General features: G+C 43.2%; 1 protein-coding gene across 2 annotated transcripts in view; it reads right to left on the bottom strand.

Annotated features, from left to right (window-relative positions):
- Positions 1 to 799: 799 nt before the first annotated feature.
- Positions 800 to 19,534, bottom strand: part of PCYT2 (phosphate cytidylyltransferase 2, ethanolamine) — a 77,299-nt gene continuing 58,564 nt past the window's right edge. For both annotated transcript variants that reach the window (XM_029599072.1, XM_029599074.1), the window contains exons 11-13: positions 2,022 to 2,087; positions 1,676 to 1,764; positions 800 to 1,383 (exon numbers count right to left, since the gene is read on the bottom strand). In XM_029599072.1, coding sequence (XP_029454932.1) covers positions 1,263 to 1,383; positions 1,676 to 1,764; positions 2,022 to 2,087 — 276 coding nt within the window. In that variant the 3' untranslated portion in view covers positions 800 to 1,262. The remainder of the gene's footprint in view (positions 1,384 to 1,675; positions 1,765 to 2,021; positions 2,088 to 19,534) is intronic.

The raw sequence follows: 19,534 nt of genomic DNA on the forward strand, positions 1-19,534 counted from the left end.
CAGGCTATTACTCATTAACTCCGCATGCAATAAAATAAATGTGCGTCTCAGACGCACATTTATTGCTCAGATATGCGCAGGCAGATATGCCTGCTCCAGGCATATCTGCCTGGAGCAGGCGTTAATAGCTGAGCGCATGTAAAAGAAGTACAGAAAAGTGTCCGTTTTCATTACTGGCAGACGGCCGGTTATGAAAACCGATGCCAAGTTTACCAGTGTCGGTCTTCATAACCGGCAGCCACGCGCAGGGTTGCGTTAGCAAGGAGGCGTTAAGGTCGCGCAAGTGAGCCTAGCGCCTCCTTGCTAGCGCGACCCCCTAATTTACCTATTGCATGGCGCCCCCCCCCCCTTGCAGGCGCCATGCGCACATTAATAAAGCGGGCGGTGAAAAGTCTGCGAAAATTATTGCATTGGCCCCAAAGTAACACTTTAGCACATGGAGTGTATCTCATTTGCTGAATCATTTCCAATGTTCTTTGTTAACAGAATAAACTTTTTTTTTTTTTAACAGCTTCCCTAGGCTTAAAAGTTTAAAAAAAAAAAAAGATCTAGTCAAGTGGTAATTTTCTCTCCTTTTCTTACAAATACAATTTTGTGGGGTAGAAACTAGCACCACCCACAGGCCACGCTAGGTAGTGGCATGTCCTGGCTTCAGTGTGGACATTCCATGCAGCCTGGCAATCACATTCCCATAATCCTCCACAGCCACCAGGGAGGATAAAGAGCTGGAGGTCAGGCGCCAGAAGCCATCAAAGTCACATCTCTGGGATTCTGCTACCCCAAACTATTTAAGACAGGGGACATTTAAAATATCTTTATTTCTTTTGGACATTTAAAAATTCTATCTATCTATATAAATACAACAGAAAAGGGAAAAGTTAAAATATAAATTAGTGTTTAAAATAAACTGACCAATCAAGATCAAAACGCAAAGGCCCCACCCAGCCCGCTTCAGGCTTCACCTGAATAGATAAAATATATCAAAAACTAAAATTACTTCCTGTTAAAACCATTTTAACATAGAATTCAATATAATGAAACTGAAAAGCAAACAAGTCACCTCCTCTTCCCCAGCCCCCCTTCAAAAGATGTCAAAAGAAACAAGAGGACAAGGTTCCACGAAAGCCTTCCCGAGGGTAGTTATGGGGCAGAAGCAAGATCTCACTTGGTGTCACCATAAGATCCTAAGGACACAGACACAGGATGGTATAAGAAGGCGGCAGGTGATCTTTCTGCTGCGGAGAGCAAAGCCTGCCCTCAGCTTAGTTCTTCCGATCTGCCTGAAGTTCTCCCTCCAGCTTCTCCTGCTCCCGTTTCTTCATGGCCTCCAGCACAGCCAGCTCCTTTGCTTCTTTCTTTTGGTTTCTGGCTTCAAATTCCAACCTGCAAACAACCATTTTATTAAATGAAGTGCTGAGTTAGCATCACCTCCTGCCACAGCCAGGCAGCCAACCAAATCGCAGCATTTTGATGCTCTGAACATTTCATTTCTTTACAAAGAATAGAAGGTATGAGATGGATGCTTGCTCACATGGCTACTTTTACAAAAATAAAAAAACCAATGAAGCTCAAAACAGACATCTACTGTTTCAGTATTCAGAGTCAGGCACAGTTTGCAAGGTTGTCAGTATTCACTGCCCTGACAAGTTCTACCTCCCCTTTTCACAAAACAAACCTGTTCTTAATTATCCTCTGCACAATGTCATCTGTGGTCAAACTGTTAGCACTGTCCACAGTGCGGAAAATCCCACGTCTCTTGGGCTCCTGGAAACACAAGAAACCTTACATCACGAATTCAAGTCTCAATCATAGTGCTCCATATCCATCTGTTGTTCTGAGACAACAGAACTACAGATGGACAGGGGGTCTGTGCAGGTGTTATGCACAGACCTCAAAACAAGTTGTTCCATCTATCCTCTCATCCCTTCCACACTATCTCCCCTAACTCTCTTTATGAGGCAGTGGAGGTTTATGCATCTGGAGCAAGTGTAACCGGTATACAAGCCTTGTTTGGGACTCACCAGGTAGGGATCGGAGCCGTCTTTATCTGGAGGCACCTCAGTCTTTCCATGACAGACATAATCCACCTGCAAGAGAGCAAAGTAACTCTATTTCATATCCAACCTTGCTGAGGGAGCCAACAAGAAGAGCCACACCTAAGAACATAAGAACATAAGAAATTGCCATGCTGGGTCAGACCAAGGGTCCATCAAGCCCAGCATCTTGTTTCCAACAGAGGCCAAACCAGGCCACAAGAACCTGGCAATTACCCAAACACTAAGAAGATCCCATGCCACTGATGCAATTAATAGCAGTGGTTATTCCCTAAGTAAATTTGATTAATAGCCGTTAATGGACTTCTCCTCCAAGAACTTATCCAAACCTTTTTTGAACCCAGCTACACTAACTGCACTAACCACATCCTCTGGCAACAAATTCCAGAGCTTTATTGTGCGTTGAGTGAAAAAGAATTTTCTCCAATTAGTCTTAAATGTGCAACTTGCTAACTTCCTGGAATGCCCCCTAGTCCTTCTATTATTCGAAAGTGTAAATAACCGATTCACATCTACTCGTTCAAGACCTCTCATGCTCTTAAAGATCTCCATCATATCCCCCCTCAGCCGTCTCTTCTCCAAGCTGAACAGTCCTAACCTCTTCAGCCTGTCTGCATAGGGGAGCTGTTCCATCCCCTTTATCATTTTGGTTGCCCTTCTCTGTACCTTCTCCATTGCAACTATATCTTTTTTGAGATGCGGCGACCAGAATTTTATACAGTATTCCAGGTGCAGTCTCACCATGGACCAATATAGAGGCATTATGACATTTTCCGTTTTATTAACCAGTCCCTTCCTAATAATGCCTAACATTCTGTTTGCTTTTTTGACTGCTGCAGCACACTGAGCCGAGGATTTTAAATTATTATCCACTAAGATGCCTAGATCCTTTTCCTGGGTGGTAGCTCCTAATATGGAACCTAACTTCGTGTAACTACAGCAAGGGTTATTTTTCCCTATATGCAACACCTTGCACCTACCTACTTCTCGCCCTTCGAGAATCACCCCCATCCCAACACCACACCTAGAGAAACACCAATACACTCTTACAAGCAATGCTAGTTCTAAGAGAGGAGAAATTTAGACTTCCTGTTACTATCCTTTCCTGTTAATATCCCTTCCCATAATCCTGCTAGACCAGTCCAGATGCATGAGTTTATACCACTCTGCCAGAGTGCCAGACAGAGAACACAAACTTTTTAGTGACCTCATCATTGCTAATAGTATTGGAGCTGCACAGATAATCTGCCGGTATCCTAATGACAAAGCAATGCAGCATTATGCCACAAAAATATAAACAACTAAATCCTTTCTCAAGATTCCAATAGAATCAGACGAGAAGGTAATAACAAGATAAACAGACTTCAAAACACCTTGAACCCACCCCAAAGGAGAGCAAGCCTCATGATTAATAAACCAGAAAATCACAGCCAAACTGACTTCCCAGGTGGGTTCTGGACTGGCCTAGCAGGATTCAAGGAAAGACAATTGACGGGTAAGGCTACATTTATCCTTCCTTATCCTGCTAGATCGGGCCAGACCTGTAGGAAAGAAGACAGGCTGCCTTAAGAAATCTGGCACCAAAGGCTGCATTTGCCTTAGCTTGAACATCACGTTTGTAATGCTAGTGAGAGAATGCAAGGAAGACGAAGTGGCCTCCTTACAAATATCCTCTGGTATAACAGCTGTAGCCTCTACCCACAATGAAACTTGTACCCTGATTGAATGAGCCTGAAGAGGTGCTGGAATTTGACAACCTTTCAGCAAATATGCTAAAGAGATTGCCTCTGTAATCCACCGGAACAGAGAGGCTTTTGAAGCAGCCTTTCCCTTGTGCAGACCACCAAACAAGACAAAGAGTCTGTTGGATTTCTTAAAGGGATTAGTTGCCCTAAGATGTCTGAGAAGAACCTAATGAACATCTAGAACATGAAGAGACCTATTCTTCCCAAGGCAATACTTTTTTGCAAAGACTGCAAAATAAATTGTTCAATTTAAATGAAAGGGTGAAACCACCTTGGGCAAAAAAAAGACAGCACTGGACAAAAGATACTGACTCTGCTGAGAAGATTAAGTAAGGATCCCTGTAAGATAGAGCCTGCAACTCAGAGATTCATTTTGTGGAGTAAATAACCGTCGGAAATACCATTTTCAGAGAAAGATCCTTTAAGGAAACTGCACAAGATGCTCAAACAGGACATTTACTAATGCATTAAATACCGGATTAAGATCCAATTGAGGCACCAGGGATGAATTTGCTTCATTCTAGGAAGAAAACGAGCCATATTTGGATGAAAGGCTACTGAAGCCCCCTTTCTAGCAAGAGATCCCTGACACCTATATGCTCTTGTTTTGAAAGTTAGATTTTTATTGAAAGACTAGAAATTTACATCCAATGCATAGACAAAATATAAGAAAAATAATACTAACCAAAATGAATGCAACCCCAGCAGAATGATGTGGAGACACAACTAAACATAAGTAACAATGACATTTACAACAATATATCCACCTGCAATTTATATAAGTATAACATAAATCAGATGGAAAATAATCAAATAACCAGGCAATCACCAAAGGGTCAATTTTCAACTGCTGTGCGGCTTCGCTAGTTAGCCAGATAAACATATCCGGCTAACTAGCAGGAAATATTCAACAGTGCGGTCGTGCCACTGAATATACCCGGCTAACTTAAAGTTAGTCTGTTATGTCTAACTGGCTAACTTTAGGACAGACTCACAGCCCGACCAGAGTTAGCTGCATAAGTTAAGCGGCTAACTCCAAATATCGGAATTAACCACATAACTTATGCAGTTAACTGCTCTGCCAAGAAAAAAAGAAGAAACTAAAAGGCAAGACCTAACTCATCAGCCAGCCCTGAAATTGAATTTACAACAATAAAATAAAACTGGCCCGATGGCACTATAACAAGGATGACTCTCAACCCTTTGTAAAACTGATAAAGGATGTCCTAATGGTACCAAAAATAGCAGGCATGCCCCATTGTGAATGTTTCCATAGCTGAACTATTTTCAACTCTTTGTATCCAATCATGCACCTAAACTTTCAGGGAATTAAGGGCTAATCTATTCCCAAACCTTTCTGCAAGAAGATTTAAATGGTTGGAATGTCTGCCCAATATAGCAAGATAAACAGGGACTTGCAACATGCCTCAAGAAAGATACCTTATCCGCACATAAGCCAAAGAGGTCAAATTCTTTTGAGACTTTAGCAAAGTGGAAATTAGTGCTGCAGGATATTGCTTCCTGAATAAATTAAATCTTTCAAGGGCAGAGTCCAATAATAACAAGAGAACTGGCCACCAGATCCTGACATAAGAGCCCTCGATTACAAGGAAAATGAAGAGGATGACTGACCTTCAGCCTTATTAAATCTGCATATCACAGTCTCCTTGGCCAGTCTTCAGTCTCCAGAATCACTAACAATCAATAATCATCTATTATTCTTATTGTTTTGCGTATTAAATGCCAAGGCAGAAAGACAGAAATGCTCTCCCTTGGCCATGGTCGGATTAAGGCATTGATTCCAAGAGTCTTCCACTCCTTTCTCTGGCTAAAGAACCAGGGCCTCCCCGGGTCTCTCCAGAAACATTCGGCGGGGCTGGGGACCTCCCTCCCCGGCCCCCACTTAACCCCTTTTGTTCGGTCCACATCTGCAAGGTGAAAAGGGCAGAAACAATGCCACGACACCATTTGAAATCTCCAGCAGACAGGAGCATTGCTTCTGCCATATTCAGGATGCAGACCCTCCGGGGCGAAGAGACCACCATATTATTAAACTGATAATATTCTAACATATTCTGTCGCAGAGCCTGACATATTGCAGAATCATCCAATAAACTTTTATTAAGACACCAGAAATGTCTACTTGCATCTTTTTGAATGGGATTAAAATTTAGCCACCCCGGGCATGATCAAACCAAGCAATACTACCTATTTCAACTGCCTTTACTCCTGGGATCAATGCCTTATCCACCACAAAGAAATCAGTCTGTGAAAGAAATTGATGGGACTTAGAGAAAATTGTATAATCCCCTCTAGAAGGATTAAATAATCTCTACACATCAATCAGATCTAATTAGCCATCAGATTTTTTTAATTTGCTCCTATGTTGTCTGATAGCTAAACCTGCCCCTGAGGAATTATCTAGAATGGAGATCTGGTGACATTAAAATCTCCACCAAGAACAAGATGACTTTCTTGAAATTGAAGGTTTTATTCAATTTCCAACAAACAGGTACATAGTCTCACATAAGAACTCCAGTGCACGTTAACAGAAACATAATGAACACATTTTCTCAATTAAAGCATAAAGCAGATTGTAGTCCTCACATATGGGTGACGTCACTGGACGGAGCCCTATCACGGGAAACTTTCTGTCAAAGTTTCTAGAAACTTTTGACTGGCACAGAGAGCATGCCCAGCATGCCATGATCCCTCGAGCCACAGGGGTCTCCCTTCAGTCTTGTGTATAGCAATAAACGTTAGCAAAAATAAAATAATAAAACTTATCGGACCCAACTCCGCGGGGTGGCAGGTAGGTTTCGTGAGGACTGCATCCTGCTGTCCTGGGATAACACCTATTACAAGGTAAGCAATTTTGCTTTATCCCAGGACAAGCAGGATGCTAATCCTCACATATGGGTGATTAGCAAGCTAGAGGCTGAGTCATTTTGTAGTGGACCAACAGCAACCACTTGTGCAACGGCACAACAACTGTAGTACTGCTGGAAAAATTGAGGCAGCCTAAAATCACAGCAGGTTGGATGTAGAAGGAGTTGGGATTATGCTGTAAATAAATTCTTTAAACCAGATTGTCCGTAGGCTGAATCTTCTCTTCCTTCTTTGTCCAAACAGTAAGGAGCTGCAAAGGTGTGAAGAGAACTCCATGCTGCAACTTTACATATGTCAGCTATTGGCACTGAACGATACGGTAGTGCGCTACTGAGGTTGACATTGCTCTTACTGAGTGCGCCTTTACTCGCCCTTGGAGAGGAAGGCCTGCTTTTTCATAGCAGAACTCTATACAATCTGCAAGCCATTTGGAGAGAGTTTGCTTTACCCGGTTTGTTTGGATCAAAAGAAACAAAGAGTTGAATGGATTTTCTATGGACTGCAGTACAATCTAGGTAATATGCAAGTCCACGTTTACAGTCCAAGGTTTGCAAAACCCTCTCACCTTGGTGAGAGTGAGGTCTTGGGAAGAATGTGGGCAAGACTATAGACTGATTCAAGTGGAATTCCATAACTATCTTGGGAAGGAATTTTGGGTGTGTACGGAGGACCACTTGATCATGTAGGAATCTTGTATAGGGTGAGTATGTGACAAGTGCTTGTAATTCACTAACCCTTCTAGCAGATGTAATGGCTATTAGGAATATAGACTTCCATGTAAGAAATTTAATATCGCAGGAATTTATGGGTTCAAAAGGAGAATGCATGAGCCTTGTTAGTACCACATTAAGGTCCCATTCTGTGACTGGTGGCCGTATAGGAGGTTTAAGATGAATTAAACCTCTCATAAACCTACTAACAAGGGGTTGCACTGATATCGGTGCATCCCCTATTGTATGATGGTAAGCTGAGATAGCACTTAGGTGTACCCTTACTGACGAGGTCTGGAGACCAGAGTCTGAAAGGTGCCAGAGATAGTCCAACAAAGATCTTATGGGGCAGGAAAAAGGGTCAATACTTTTCTGCGCACACCACGTGGTGAATCTTTTCCACTTTGAACCATAGTTTTTTCGTGTGGAAGGCTTACGTGAAGCTACAAGCACTTGAGAGACATTAGTTGAAAGATTGAGTGATTGCAGAATCAAGCTTTCAACATCCAGGCTGTTAGAGATAGGGATTGAAGGTTGGGATGGCGCAACCTGCCCTGATACTGAGGTATGAGAGTGGGAGCTGTACCCAGGTGAATCGGGTTCCTGATCGAGAGATTGAGAAGCATGGGGAACCACATTTGTCGAGACCAATGCGGGGCTATGAGTATCATGGACCCCTTGTCCTGTTGTAGCTTCACTAGAGTCTTGGTAATTAGCGGTATCGGGGGATATGCATATAGAAGACCTGAATTCCAGGGGCGAGCAAAGGCATCCCTCTCTAACTGGTTTGTCTGTTTGTGCAGAGAGCAGAATCTGTCCACTTTGTGATTCAGTTCGGATGCAAAGAGGTCCATCATTTGTTGACCCCAAAGTTGAAATATCCTGGTCGCTACTAAGGGATCCAGGGACCATTCGTGAGGTTGGAATTGACGACTGAGACGGTCTGCTACTACGTTGTGAATTCCTGTCAGATAAGTGGCCCGGAGAAACATGGAACGTGTCAGGGCCCAGTCCCAAATCTGTGCGGCTTGACAAAGGAGATAGAAGCCCATACCTCCCTGTTTGTTCAGGTACCACATGGCAACTGTGTTGTCCGTTTGTATCAGAACAGTTTTGTGTGAAAGGCAGTCCTTGAACGCATGTAGAGCATAACGTATAGCTCGAAGCTCCAGGAAATTGATTTGAAATGTTGCTTCGAGTTTTGTCCAAGTACCTTGAGTTTGGAGATTGTCTGTGTGAGCTCCCCAACCTAAGGTGGATGCATCTGTAATTAAAGTCACTTGTGGAACTGATTGTTGGAAGGGTAGGCCTTTGCGCAAGTTGTTCTTGGTCACCCACCAGAGAAAAGATGAACATAATTGGTGGGTTATTTGAATTGGGGACGACAGCGGTTGAATGGCTTGAATCCACTGTGATCTTAATGTCCATTGGATTATTCTCATGGCTAATCTGGCCATAGGAGTGACATGAACTGTGGAGGCCATGTGGCTGAACAGAGTTAGAAACTGATGTGCTGTCGCCTGCTTCTTTAAGCGCAAAGAGTTTGCTAATGAGGAGAGTGTCTCCGCCTGGTCTTCCGGGAGGAAGGCTCTTGATATTATGGTGTTCAACTCTGCTCCGATGAATTGCAGTAGGCGAGTTGGGAAGAGGTGGAATTTTTGATAGTTGAGAAATCCCAACAAGTGGAGCAGGTTGATTGTGAGCCTGAGAGAGGTGAGAGCTCCTTGCTTTGACTGGCTTCTGATTAGCCAGTCGCCCAGGTAAGGAAAAACGTGTACACCTTCCTTGTGCAAATGAGCTGCTGCTACCACTAGGCAGTTTGTGAATACTCGGGGCGCCGAGGCAAGTCCGAATGGCAGAACCCGGTATTGGAAATGCTGATGACCCACCAGGAAATGCAGAAACTTGCGATGAGGAGGGAAAATTGGAATGTGAGCGTAAGCGTCTTGCAGATCCAGAGAACAGAGCCAGTCTCCTGTTTGAAGAAGGGGAAGCATGGTGCCTAAGGAGACCATTCTGAACTTCTCTCTCCGTAGAAATTTGTTGAGATTTCAGAGGTCTAGGATAGGACGTAGGCCTCCTGTTTTCTTTGGAATGAGGAAATAGTGAGTGTAGAATCCTCTGCCCTGCTAAGGTCGGGGAACTGGATCCACGGCCCTGGCTCTCAGAAAGGTGGATAATTCTGCTTGCAGGAGAGTGGTATGATCCGTGTGTATCCAAAGAGACTTTGGTGGGAAGTCTTTTGGTACTGTGAGAAAATTCAGATGGTAACCTTGTGTTATAAGTGATAGGACCCATTGATCTGTTGTGATGTTTGACCAATGGGACTGAAAGAGAGAGACCCGACCTCCCACTGGTAACTCTGGGTTCGGGTTGGTGGAGTGGCTGCTGTCCTCTGGCTGGGTTTCAAAAGCCTGATGCCAGGCCTCTTTGAGGAGGAGGCTGAGGCCTAGAAGCTCTAGGTTGTCTAGGCTGGGTTCTTTGCACTGGTCTGGACACTCTACCACGGGGTGCTGGTGGATAGTACCTACGTGGTCTATAGTAGGGCTTCCTGGTGTCTTTTCCTGCTGTGCGACATGTGGCAGATGAAGTATCTTGTGGGATAGCAGACAGTTGACACGGAGTTTCAGAGTGTTCTTTCAGTTGGGCTACTGTGTCTTGAATCCTTATTCCAAACAGGTTATCACCCACACAGGTAGATCTACCAACTTCTCTTGAATTTCAGGTCTGAGGTCAGAAGCTTTGAGCCAGGCCCAACGATGTGCACTGATACCAGTTGCCGCTACCCGTGAAGAGGTCTCAAAACTGTCATAAGCAGCATGGACCTCGTGCTTGCCTGCATCCAAACCTTTGTGAATGATGTCATTTACCGAGTCCTGATACTGTTGAGGCAAAGTCTCAGATAGTTCTTGCATCTATTTCCAGAGCTTGTGCTGATACTGTGTCATATAAAGTTGATATGACACTATCCTGGAAACAAGCATTGAGCCTTGAAATACTTTTCTGCCTAGAGTGTTTAAGAACTTTTGTTCTTTGCCAGGCAGCTTTGATGAATGAGGGCATATTTATTTATTTATTTATAATTCTTATATACCGACATTCTTGTACAATTAACAAATCATATCGGTTTACAATACAACAGAACAATCGCGGTTAAGGCGTTACATTAAAACAAAGCTTCTAATAGAATATATAGAACAACATAACAATAGCAGCTAAGGCGTTACATTAAAACATAGCGTCTATTAGAGTATAAATATGAGAATAAATATGAGGACAAGTGAACAATTCAAATAGAGCGTAAAGGGGACCCTGAAGGACATAGGAGAGATCTTAGATCCCAATTATGATCTGTTATGTCCTTTGACCTTTTTTTTGACCAGAATTTTTTTTTTGACCTTTTTTCTTACCAGAATTTTGAAGGGGTACTTTTGCCCCTTCAAAATTCTGCTGCCTGAAGTGGCTGCCTCAACCTGCCTCATTATAAAACCGCCCCTGCTCACGCCCCCTAATGGTCGGCACCCTAGGTCCAGGCCTAGTTTGCCTAGTGGTTCCACCGGCCCTGCCTCGAGGTCACTCCATTAATCGAAAATTGTAATCCGAATGGGAATAGCCATCTATATCTGTGGTTATCTTTTCTTAGGATTTGTTGACTATATTTGAATTCCCTTCACTTCCTATTCGTAACTGGAGAAAGATCTTGATATTGCTACTGAAAGTCCTTTCATTTTTTTGCTTCAGCCAGGACTTTTTCTTTGATTGAATATTTATGGAAGCACACCACGATATCTCTCGCCATATTGCCCGGTGGTTTAGATAAGGCAAGGTGTGCTCGATCAAATTCTATGTTGGGAATCCCATCTGCTCCCTCACCTTCTCCTAGGATCACCATGCATATACTGTTAGTAACTTGAGCACAGTTCTCAAACATCGACCCTCTAGTACACCTCGTATCCAAAGATTGCCTCATCTAGATCTGTTTTTCCAGATCTTTGATCCAATCTTTTAACTCACTGTTCTCCTCTCTCAAGGTTTTTATTCCTTTCTGAGCCTGCTCCCATGCTGCTTCCTGCTCCTCCAATCTGTGTTCTGTGTCAACCACGTGTTCTGCCAGATTCACGCAATCTTTGCATAGGTCGTTGACAATAGTCAGAAGTTCCTGCTTCAGCGAGCCCATGTCTCGTCTGAGCTTATTAAACCAGCTTTGAAAGTCCGCCCTGGTAAGCATTTCTAATCTAGGCCTGGATGCCAAACCTTGAGATGCTGCGCCATCTTCTTCGGCCTCCTCCCAAGACGGGTCACCTTCCCTCAGTGCCTCACTGGCATCGTATGAAAATTGTTTCAGATTCAACAATTTCTTCCTCACAGACATGGTGCTGAGCCCCGAAGCTCACAGTGGGTTTTTGAGAGGATTTTTATTGAAGGATTGCAGCAATTATGGAGGGTTTAAAAAATCAGGATCTGGAACAAAGCCCTTAGGCAGCCATCCGTGCTCGTGACATCACTTCCTCTTCACAAGATGAATTTCCATAAAGTGACTCAAGGAGTCCCCCATAGAATCAAAACATTTCCCCTGATCAGAATTAGGAGCATAGAAGCTCACAACTGTATAGAGCTGGGATGCAATCTTCATCTTGACCATAATAAATCTGCCCTCTGTATCTCTCAATAAATCCTGAACATCCACCATGCGATCCTTAGAAATTAACACACCCACTCCACAATATTTATTCTTGACTGTGCTAGATGCAAAATCCAAGTCTGAAAGAAACTTTATCCTTAATAACCTTTCATCTTTTTTCCTATGGTGTGTTTCTTGAATCAGAAAAATAGAAGCTTTCATAATCCTAGTTTCCTTAAACAAAAGTTTATTCATTGGCAAATTGAGGCCTTTAACATTAAGAGAAAATATCTAATCATATTCCCATGATTAAACATTACAAGTAAGATGTAGTAAGAAAAACATTCCCTGAATCAAACATAATCCAAACACTCCCCAACAAACAGGCCGATGAAATATCAGCGCACGGAAATGGCGGCTGCTCTCCTAATGTGCACCGATGCACCTCTCCGGGGCACCCGATATAATATGTAAATGGGCTGCCATGATAAGACGGAGGCGCTAGGGGAAACTGCGTGCCCCTAGTGCCTCCTCGGCAGCGGGCACCCAGGAGAGGTGGCACTAGGGGCACGCAATTAACAAGCATCCACTTTCCTAACCTGTGCACAGGCACAGGTTAGGAAAGTGGATGCTTGTTAATTGAGCATCTCTTTTCCTAAGTTGACTGCCGGCAGGATTCCTCCAATTTAATATCGCCAAGATATTAAGTCGGAGGAACTACAGAAAAGCAGTATTTTCTGCTTTTCTGTAAACTTTTTGGGGACCTCAAAAATTAATGCCTGCTTCGGGGCAGGCATTACATTTTTAGTGTAAAAATATGTGCATCGGGCGCACATTTTTTTTTTTTTTTTTGCATCGAGGGGAAATAGCTAACAACCTCATCAACATGAATTTACATGTGATGAGTGCTATTAGCTACAAGCTCGTTTGGATGCGCTAATCCCCATTTTGCATTGGGGGTTATGGACTCGCGTTGAGCCATGCACTGCGGCCAGCCCACGGTATTGCATCAGCCTGAAAACATATTAAAAGAGAACCTCTAACTGATAGTCCCCACTATTTTCTCAATCCAACATCAAATGCCACTATGTGTGAGACCTGCCATTCTGCTTGTCCAAGGAAAAAGCAGAGTTGCTTACCTGTAATAGGTGTTCTCTGAGGACAGCAGGATGTCGGTCCTCACAAAACCAACCCTCCTCCCCTTGGAGTTGGTTTCTTTATTTTTTAATGCTAAAATACAAGACTGAACAGACTCTGTGTGGATGTGTGATATGCTCAATGAGGCACTGTCAGAGTTCTAGAAATATTGATATACATTTTCTATGTTGAACTCCATCAGATGTCACCCATCCTGCTTGTCCAGGTAGAAAGAAAAGTTTACTAATTTGGCCCTTAGAAACTATCTGCCACTCAGCTGCTTAGCCCATGCAATTTTTAAGCTGCCACTACTGAAGCCACCGACTAAGAGGCAATCCTTACACGATCATATAAGCCATCTGCCATAAAGGCAGCCCTGGACTCCAACCTGGTTACCTCTGGACTCTCCGGAAACAGCTGTAACCAATGAAACGAGTGCCAAGCTACATAGCTTCCACAAATGGAGGAATAAATTATCAAGGCCATAGAGGAAAAGGCCTATTTTAAAAGAGCCTCAACCTTTCTATCCTGAGGATCCCTCAAAGCAATGCCATCTTCCAAATGAATACTAGTCTTGCAAGTTACAACAGAAACCGAGGCATCCGCCTTCAGAAACCTAAATTAAGCTCTCCATTTCCTCTACTAGCAGAGGATAAAGCTTGCTCGGGGAATTATTAGATCCTCTTCTTCTCCAGCAGGGGCCGGATTCTTTTTTGTCAAGAAGAAAGATGGTTCCCTCCGACCATACATTGACTATAGAGGATTAAACACTAGCATTGGGGGGAGCCAGAGGTTGAGGAGAGAGGGGCACCCAGGCCCTGTCGTTACAACTTGAGACCCCTTTTACCATTCTTGGAGGTCCCGGAACACCTAAGGATCTGCTTCACCTGGATTCGAGGGGAGCAGCCTGAGCGGACCCACAACGAGGCCAACGAGTGACGTCAGTGCAGGGCGTCTGCTACCATAAAGGAAGCGGCAGACGCCGTGATACCTGGGGAGCCAGAGGTTGAGGAGAGAGGGGCACCCAGGCCCTGTCGTTACAACTTGAGACCCCTTTTACCATTCTTGGAGGTCCCGGAACACCTAAGGATCTGCTTCACCTGGATTCGAGGGGAGCAGCCTGAGCGGACCCACAACGAGGCCAACGAGTGACGTCAGTGCAGGGCGTCTGCTACCATAAAGGAAGTGGCAGACGGCGCGCAATTGCCGCCGGCGCGCTTCCTAAGCCGCGCGCTCCGTAAGGGGCGCGCCGGCTTGGTCCGGCTTAGGCCGGCGTAGGCTGGTAGGCGGCCTCGGACTTTGGCCTTGAATGAAAATCATTCCCCTTGTCTCCAAACCTGGATACGTTTGTGAATCGACAGAAGAGTGAGTAAAGACTTGCAGTTTTGTTATCAAATGTCTGTAATTGAACTATGCCGCATACTAAAAGAAAAGGTAGGGTAAGGCAGGATGCCTCAACCCCAGCCAGACCTACCTTGGTTCAAACAACACTAGTAGGTCTTTACCCAAATACAGGAAATAAGACCCCAGAGAGTCCCATTACAACAGAGGATATAGAGCATATGTCCTCTTTGTCGGGAGAGGTCAGTCTAAGTCCTGGGGTCCCAACCACACCCGCACCACCAAAGCCTTATGTAATCACCAGAAAACCAGGTTTACCCATAGTACGGATGACGTCTGATGGGATTAACCCGTTTGAGGAGGATGATGGTGAGCTGATAGCAAGGCCGGAAGAAACGGAAGGACTTGATCCTCCAAAACAAATGGTGATGCGAAAGACTGAGAGCATAAGTGGGCAAGCTTTGGTAACTGGAGGAAGTATGCCAGCCCCTCTCCTTGGGGTGGACTCTAGACAAGATCTATCAAATGTAATAGAATTACCCTCTACTTCAAATGCAAATACTGGGAGTCCAAAGCATGTTTCTTTAGAGATGTTATGGTCAGCGATAGTATCTTTACAGAATAATATAGTGAGTTTAAATACCAACATAAAAGATATGCAATCCACGCTGTTAAATATAAGTCCTCTGGTGACAAATAATGAAGTGGCTCTTGTGAAGGTAACAGAAGAAATTAATACAATAAAAGAAGTTCAGACATCGATAATAAAAGGAGAAAATATCTTAATTAAAAAAATAGAAAATTTGGAAAATGTAGTACGATATTGTAATTTAAGATTTGTTAATTTTCCTCAATGTAGAGTAACATCTCCAAAGGAACAACTTAAGCATTATCTTAGAGAAATTTTATCAATTACATCTGAAAATTTCCCCATAATCATGAATGCTTATTTTTTGAAGGAAAGAAATCCAAATTCAAACATAGAAGTACTTCCACGAGAGTCCACTTTAAATGTAACAGATCTATTAGAAACCTCATACTCTGCCCTAATTGAAAGAAGAGGAACATTAATGGTTAAATTTGCCAATTCTTCGGAAAGGGATAAAGTGTTAAAATTATTTATGCAGAATAGATCCTCTTTGTATTTGGGTCAGAAAGTATGGGTTTACCCTGACGTGGTGAAGGAAACTCAACTAAAGAGAAAAAAGTTTATTAGTTTAGCAAATGTTGCCAGAACATACGGGTTACGTGTATTTATAAGATTTCCCAGTAAATGCATTATGTATGTGGATGGCACAAAATATATATATTATGATCCAACTGATTTAGAGAGATTTCTAGAAGAACATAGAAACCAGAGAGGGGGGGCAGAAACTCCGGATCCAAATGTTAATAGGGATTAAATGATCCTGTTTTAATTCTGTCTCCTTTTTAATAGAATTGAATAATTTTGTTTAAAAAATGCTCTATGGCTCCCCACTCTGTTTAGTAACATGGAATCAGGACAATAAGTTATTAGATTTAAGTTGTATAATTTTTATGATATGTGAGAAACTCATTATGTGTTCCTGATTCCTAAGAATTCAATGTAATATTGAATACGAATATGAATAGTTTTGTTTGTAAACTTAAATTCATAAATAAAGAATTAAAAAAAAAACCAAAAAAAAAACACTAGCATTGGGTCCACTGTCACGACTGTAATAACAGCACAGAGAACATGCTGCATGGTTCTTAATAATTCAGCAGAAGGAGAATCAAGTGGGAGAGAAGAGGCAGCCCTAGCCAGCTCTGGCACTCTATCCTTTTAAGGGGCCAAAGCTAGAGACAAATCTAGGGACCCCAATGACTCCCTAAGGAATCTCTCCCTCCCCCCAAAGAAGACTGTCTGAGAGATAAGCTGTAAGGGATCTAAAATAGAGTTGTTCCTGCCTGAGAGGGAATCTATAGAAAACTCCCTCAGACTACCTTAAAGGACCGGGCACAGCTGTCTCACCCAGTCCCTCTTTAAGATCCAGCCCCACAGGGAATCATGGGTGAAGGGACGAGCCCTTCACCAGAATATAAGAACTCAGGGCATAGAAGGGTTAAACAGACCTCAGGAAGCATACAGGAAGCCATTCTATGCACAGGCCTGCTATATGTGATGTCCGCTGAAGGACCTTTTCAATAGATCCCTGGAAATGGGAGTGCTGCTGTAGGATTGGAGAAGAACAGTGGTGGTCCCGCTTCACAAGAGTGGGAGCAGAGAGGAGGCTGGAAACTATAGGCTGGTTAGCCTCACAACGGTGGTGGGAAAGTTAATGGAGACTCTGCTGCAGGAAAGGATAGTGAGCTATCTACAATCTGGTGGGTTGCTGGACCTGAGTCAGCATGGATTCACCAGGGGAAGGTCCTGTCAGACAAATCTGATTGACATTTTTGATTGGCTGACTAGAGAATTGGATGGAGGAAGAGCGCTCGAGGTGATCTACTTGGATTTCAGCAAAGCTTTTGATACGGTCCTGGATAGGAGTCTTGTGAATAAAATGAGAAGCTTGGGAGTGAAGGCCAAGGCGGTGGCATGGATTACAAACTGGTTGACTGATAGAAGACAGAATGTAATGGTAAATGGAACCTACTCTGAAAAGAGAGCTGTGTTAAGTGGAGTGCTGCAGGGATCAGAGTTGGGATTGGTTCTGTTCAATATCTTTGTGAGCAACATTGTGGAAGGGATAGAAGATAAAGTATGTCTATTTGCGGATGATACTAAGATCTGCAACCGAGTAGACATGCCTGAAGGAGTAAAGAGAATGAAAAGAGATTTAAGAACGCTGGAAGAGTGGTCAAAGATTTGGCAGCTGGGATTTAATGACAAGAAGTGCAGAGTCATGCCTATGGGATGTGGTAATCAAAACAGAGCTGTATGTGATGGGGGGAGGGGGTGAAATACTGATGTGCACGGACCAAGATAGGGATCTTGGGGTGATAGTGTCTGGGGATCTGAAGATGGTGAGGCAATGTGACAAGGCAATAGCTAAAGCCAGAAGAATGCTGGGCTGCATAGAGAGAGGAATAACCAATAAGAAAAAGGAGGTGATGATGCCCTTGTACAGGTCTCTGGTGAGGCCTCACCTGGAGTACTATGTTCAGTTCTGGAGCCTGTATCTCAAAAAGGATAGAGAAAGGATCTAAGCAGTCCAGAGAAGGGTGACAAAAATGGTCTGGGGTCTGTATCAGAAGACTTATGAGGGGAGGCTGAAGGATCTGAATATGTATACCTTGAAAGAGAGGCGATGCAGGGGAGATGTAATACAGACCTTTAGATATCTAAAAGTTTTCAATGATGTATGGACTTTGAACCTTTTCCCTTGGAAAGAAAACAATAGAACTAGGGGTCTCAAAATGAAACTCCAAGGGGGATGACTCAGAATCAATGTCAGGAAATATTTCTTCATGAAGAGGGTGGTGGAAGTCTAGAATGCCCTTCTGGAGGAGGTGGTGAAGAAGAAGAAAATAGGCAAAGAATTCAAAGGGGCATGGAGTAAAGACTGTGGATCTCTAAAGGCTAGAAGACAGAAATGAGATACGCGTGCAGGGGCGTAACTTGCTGGTATGGTGGTTACTACCCTTAGCAGAAGACACGGAGATTACTGCCCTTATCCAATATGCTTTGTTGCTTTTAATGCAACTGCAACTAAACAGTGGTAAGAGTATAACAATCAACTTATGTAATAAACCACGTTTTACTACAAAGGCGATCGGGTTAAGCCTTTCGTGGCTGAAAGTATGGGTTAAGCCTTTCGTGGCTGAAATCGCGCTACACATCCGGACGTTTGGGATAAAGGCACATAAAATTGGCAGTGCCCTTTGCAAGACCAGGATAAGTGTTTTTTTCACTTTTCTTTATCTGTGGATAAACTTTATTAATTAAGGCCAGTTTTTGAATTTGAAAGAACTGTCAAGAATCTTTGAACTGTCAAGGTTTATTTGCAGAACAAATTGATTCAGAAAATTCTAAAAAAAGAATCTTAAAATATCTTAAAAAATAATCTCAATTTTCAGGTTCATGCAACACACCCGATGATTATATATAATATATGGTTAACAAAATTCACTTTAAGGTGGGTGCTAAATCCCACAGTCATTTAAGTGAAGAAATATTGACCCATTGAAGAACGCATACATTGCGGGTTTTATATGAGGGTTGTTGTTGCAACCTCTTTAGTGCATAAATAATTATTGGCCTTTGTATTAAAACGTGGTTTATTACATAAGTTTAATGCAACTGCAACATTGTTCCCTGCTTAAACAGCAGGGGGATAAGTGGAATTTGATTCAGATGACAAACGAGGGCCCTGATTTCCATGGTCTGGGATACTGTTACACAGACATAAGGGGAAAAGCATAGGATTGAGTCTATGGTCGCGTCCTAAAGGAAACAAAGAAAGCATGCATGGGGGTAACTTGCTGGTGTGGTGGTTACTACCCTTAAACAAATAAACCTTGATATTTTTGTCACAATTCCAACATTGCTCTCTGCTTCAACGGCAGGGGAAAAAGGGAATTGGATTTAGACAGCAAGGATCAAGGTCCCCGAATTTTACGGCCCGTGGAACTGATGAGCATGGGGGTAACCAGAACAGTGCAGCAGTTACTACCCTTAATAGAAGCATGGGAATACTACCCTTAACCAATAAGCCTTGATGCTTTTGATGCAACTGCAACATTGCTCGCTGCTTAGAAGGAGAGGTTGGGGGTTGAAAGGAAAAAGAGATTTGGATACAGGAACAACCAACATGAGCCTGACATTTTTTGCAGTCTGTGGTACTGATGCTCAGGCATTAAGAAAAAACCACAGGACTGCTTCTATGGCCAAGTCCATAAGCAAAGTACGTCAAGCAAAACTGACTGATACATGGGGTTAACCTGCAGGCTGCAGCAGATACTACCATGAGAAGCTTTCTGGGCAGACTGAATGGACCATCGGTCCTTTTCTGCCATCATTTCTGTTTCTATACCTGTGTGCTACCTGAGTTTAAGGTGAGCTGCAACCAT

This window comes from Rhinatrema bivittatum, chromosome 4 (genome assembly GCF_901001135.1).
Source record: "Rhinatrema bivittatum chromosome 4, aRhiBiv1.1, whole genome shotgun sequence".
NCBI classification, from domain to species: Eukaryota; Metazoa; Chordata; class Amphibia; order Gymnophiona; family Rhinatrematidae; genus Rhinatrema; species Rhinatrema bivittatum.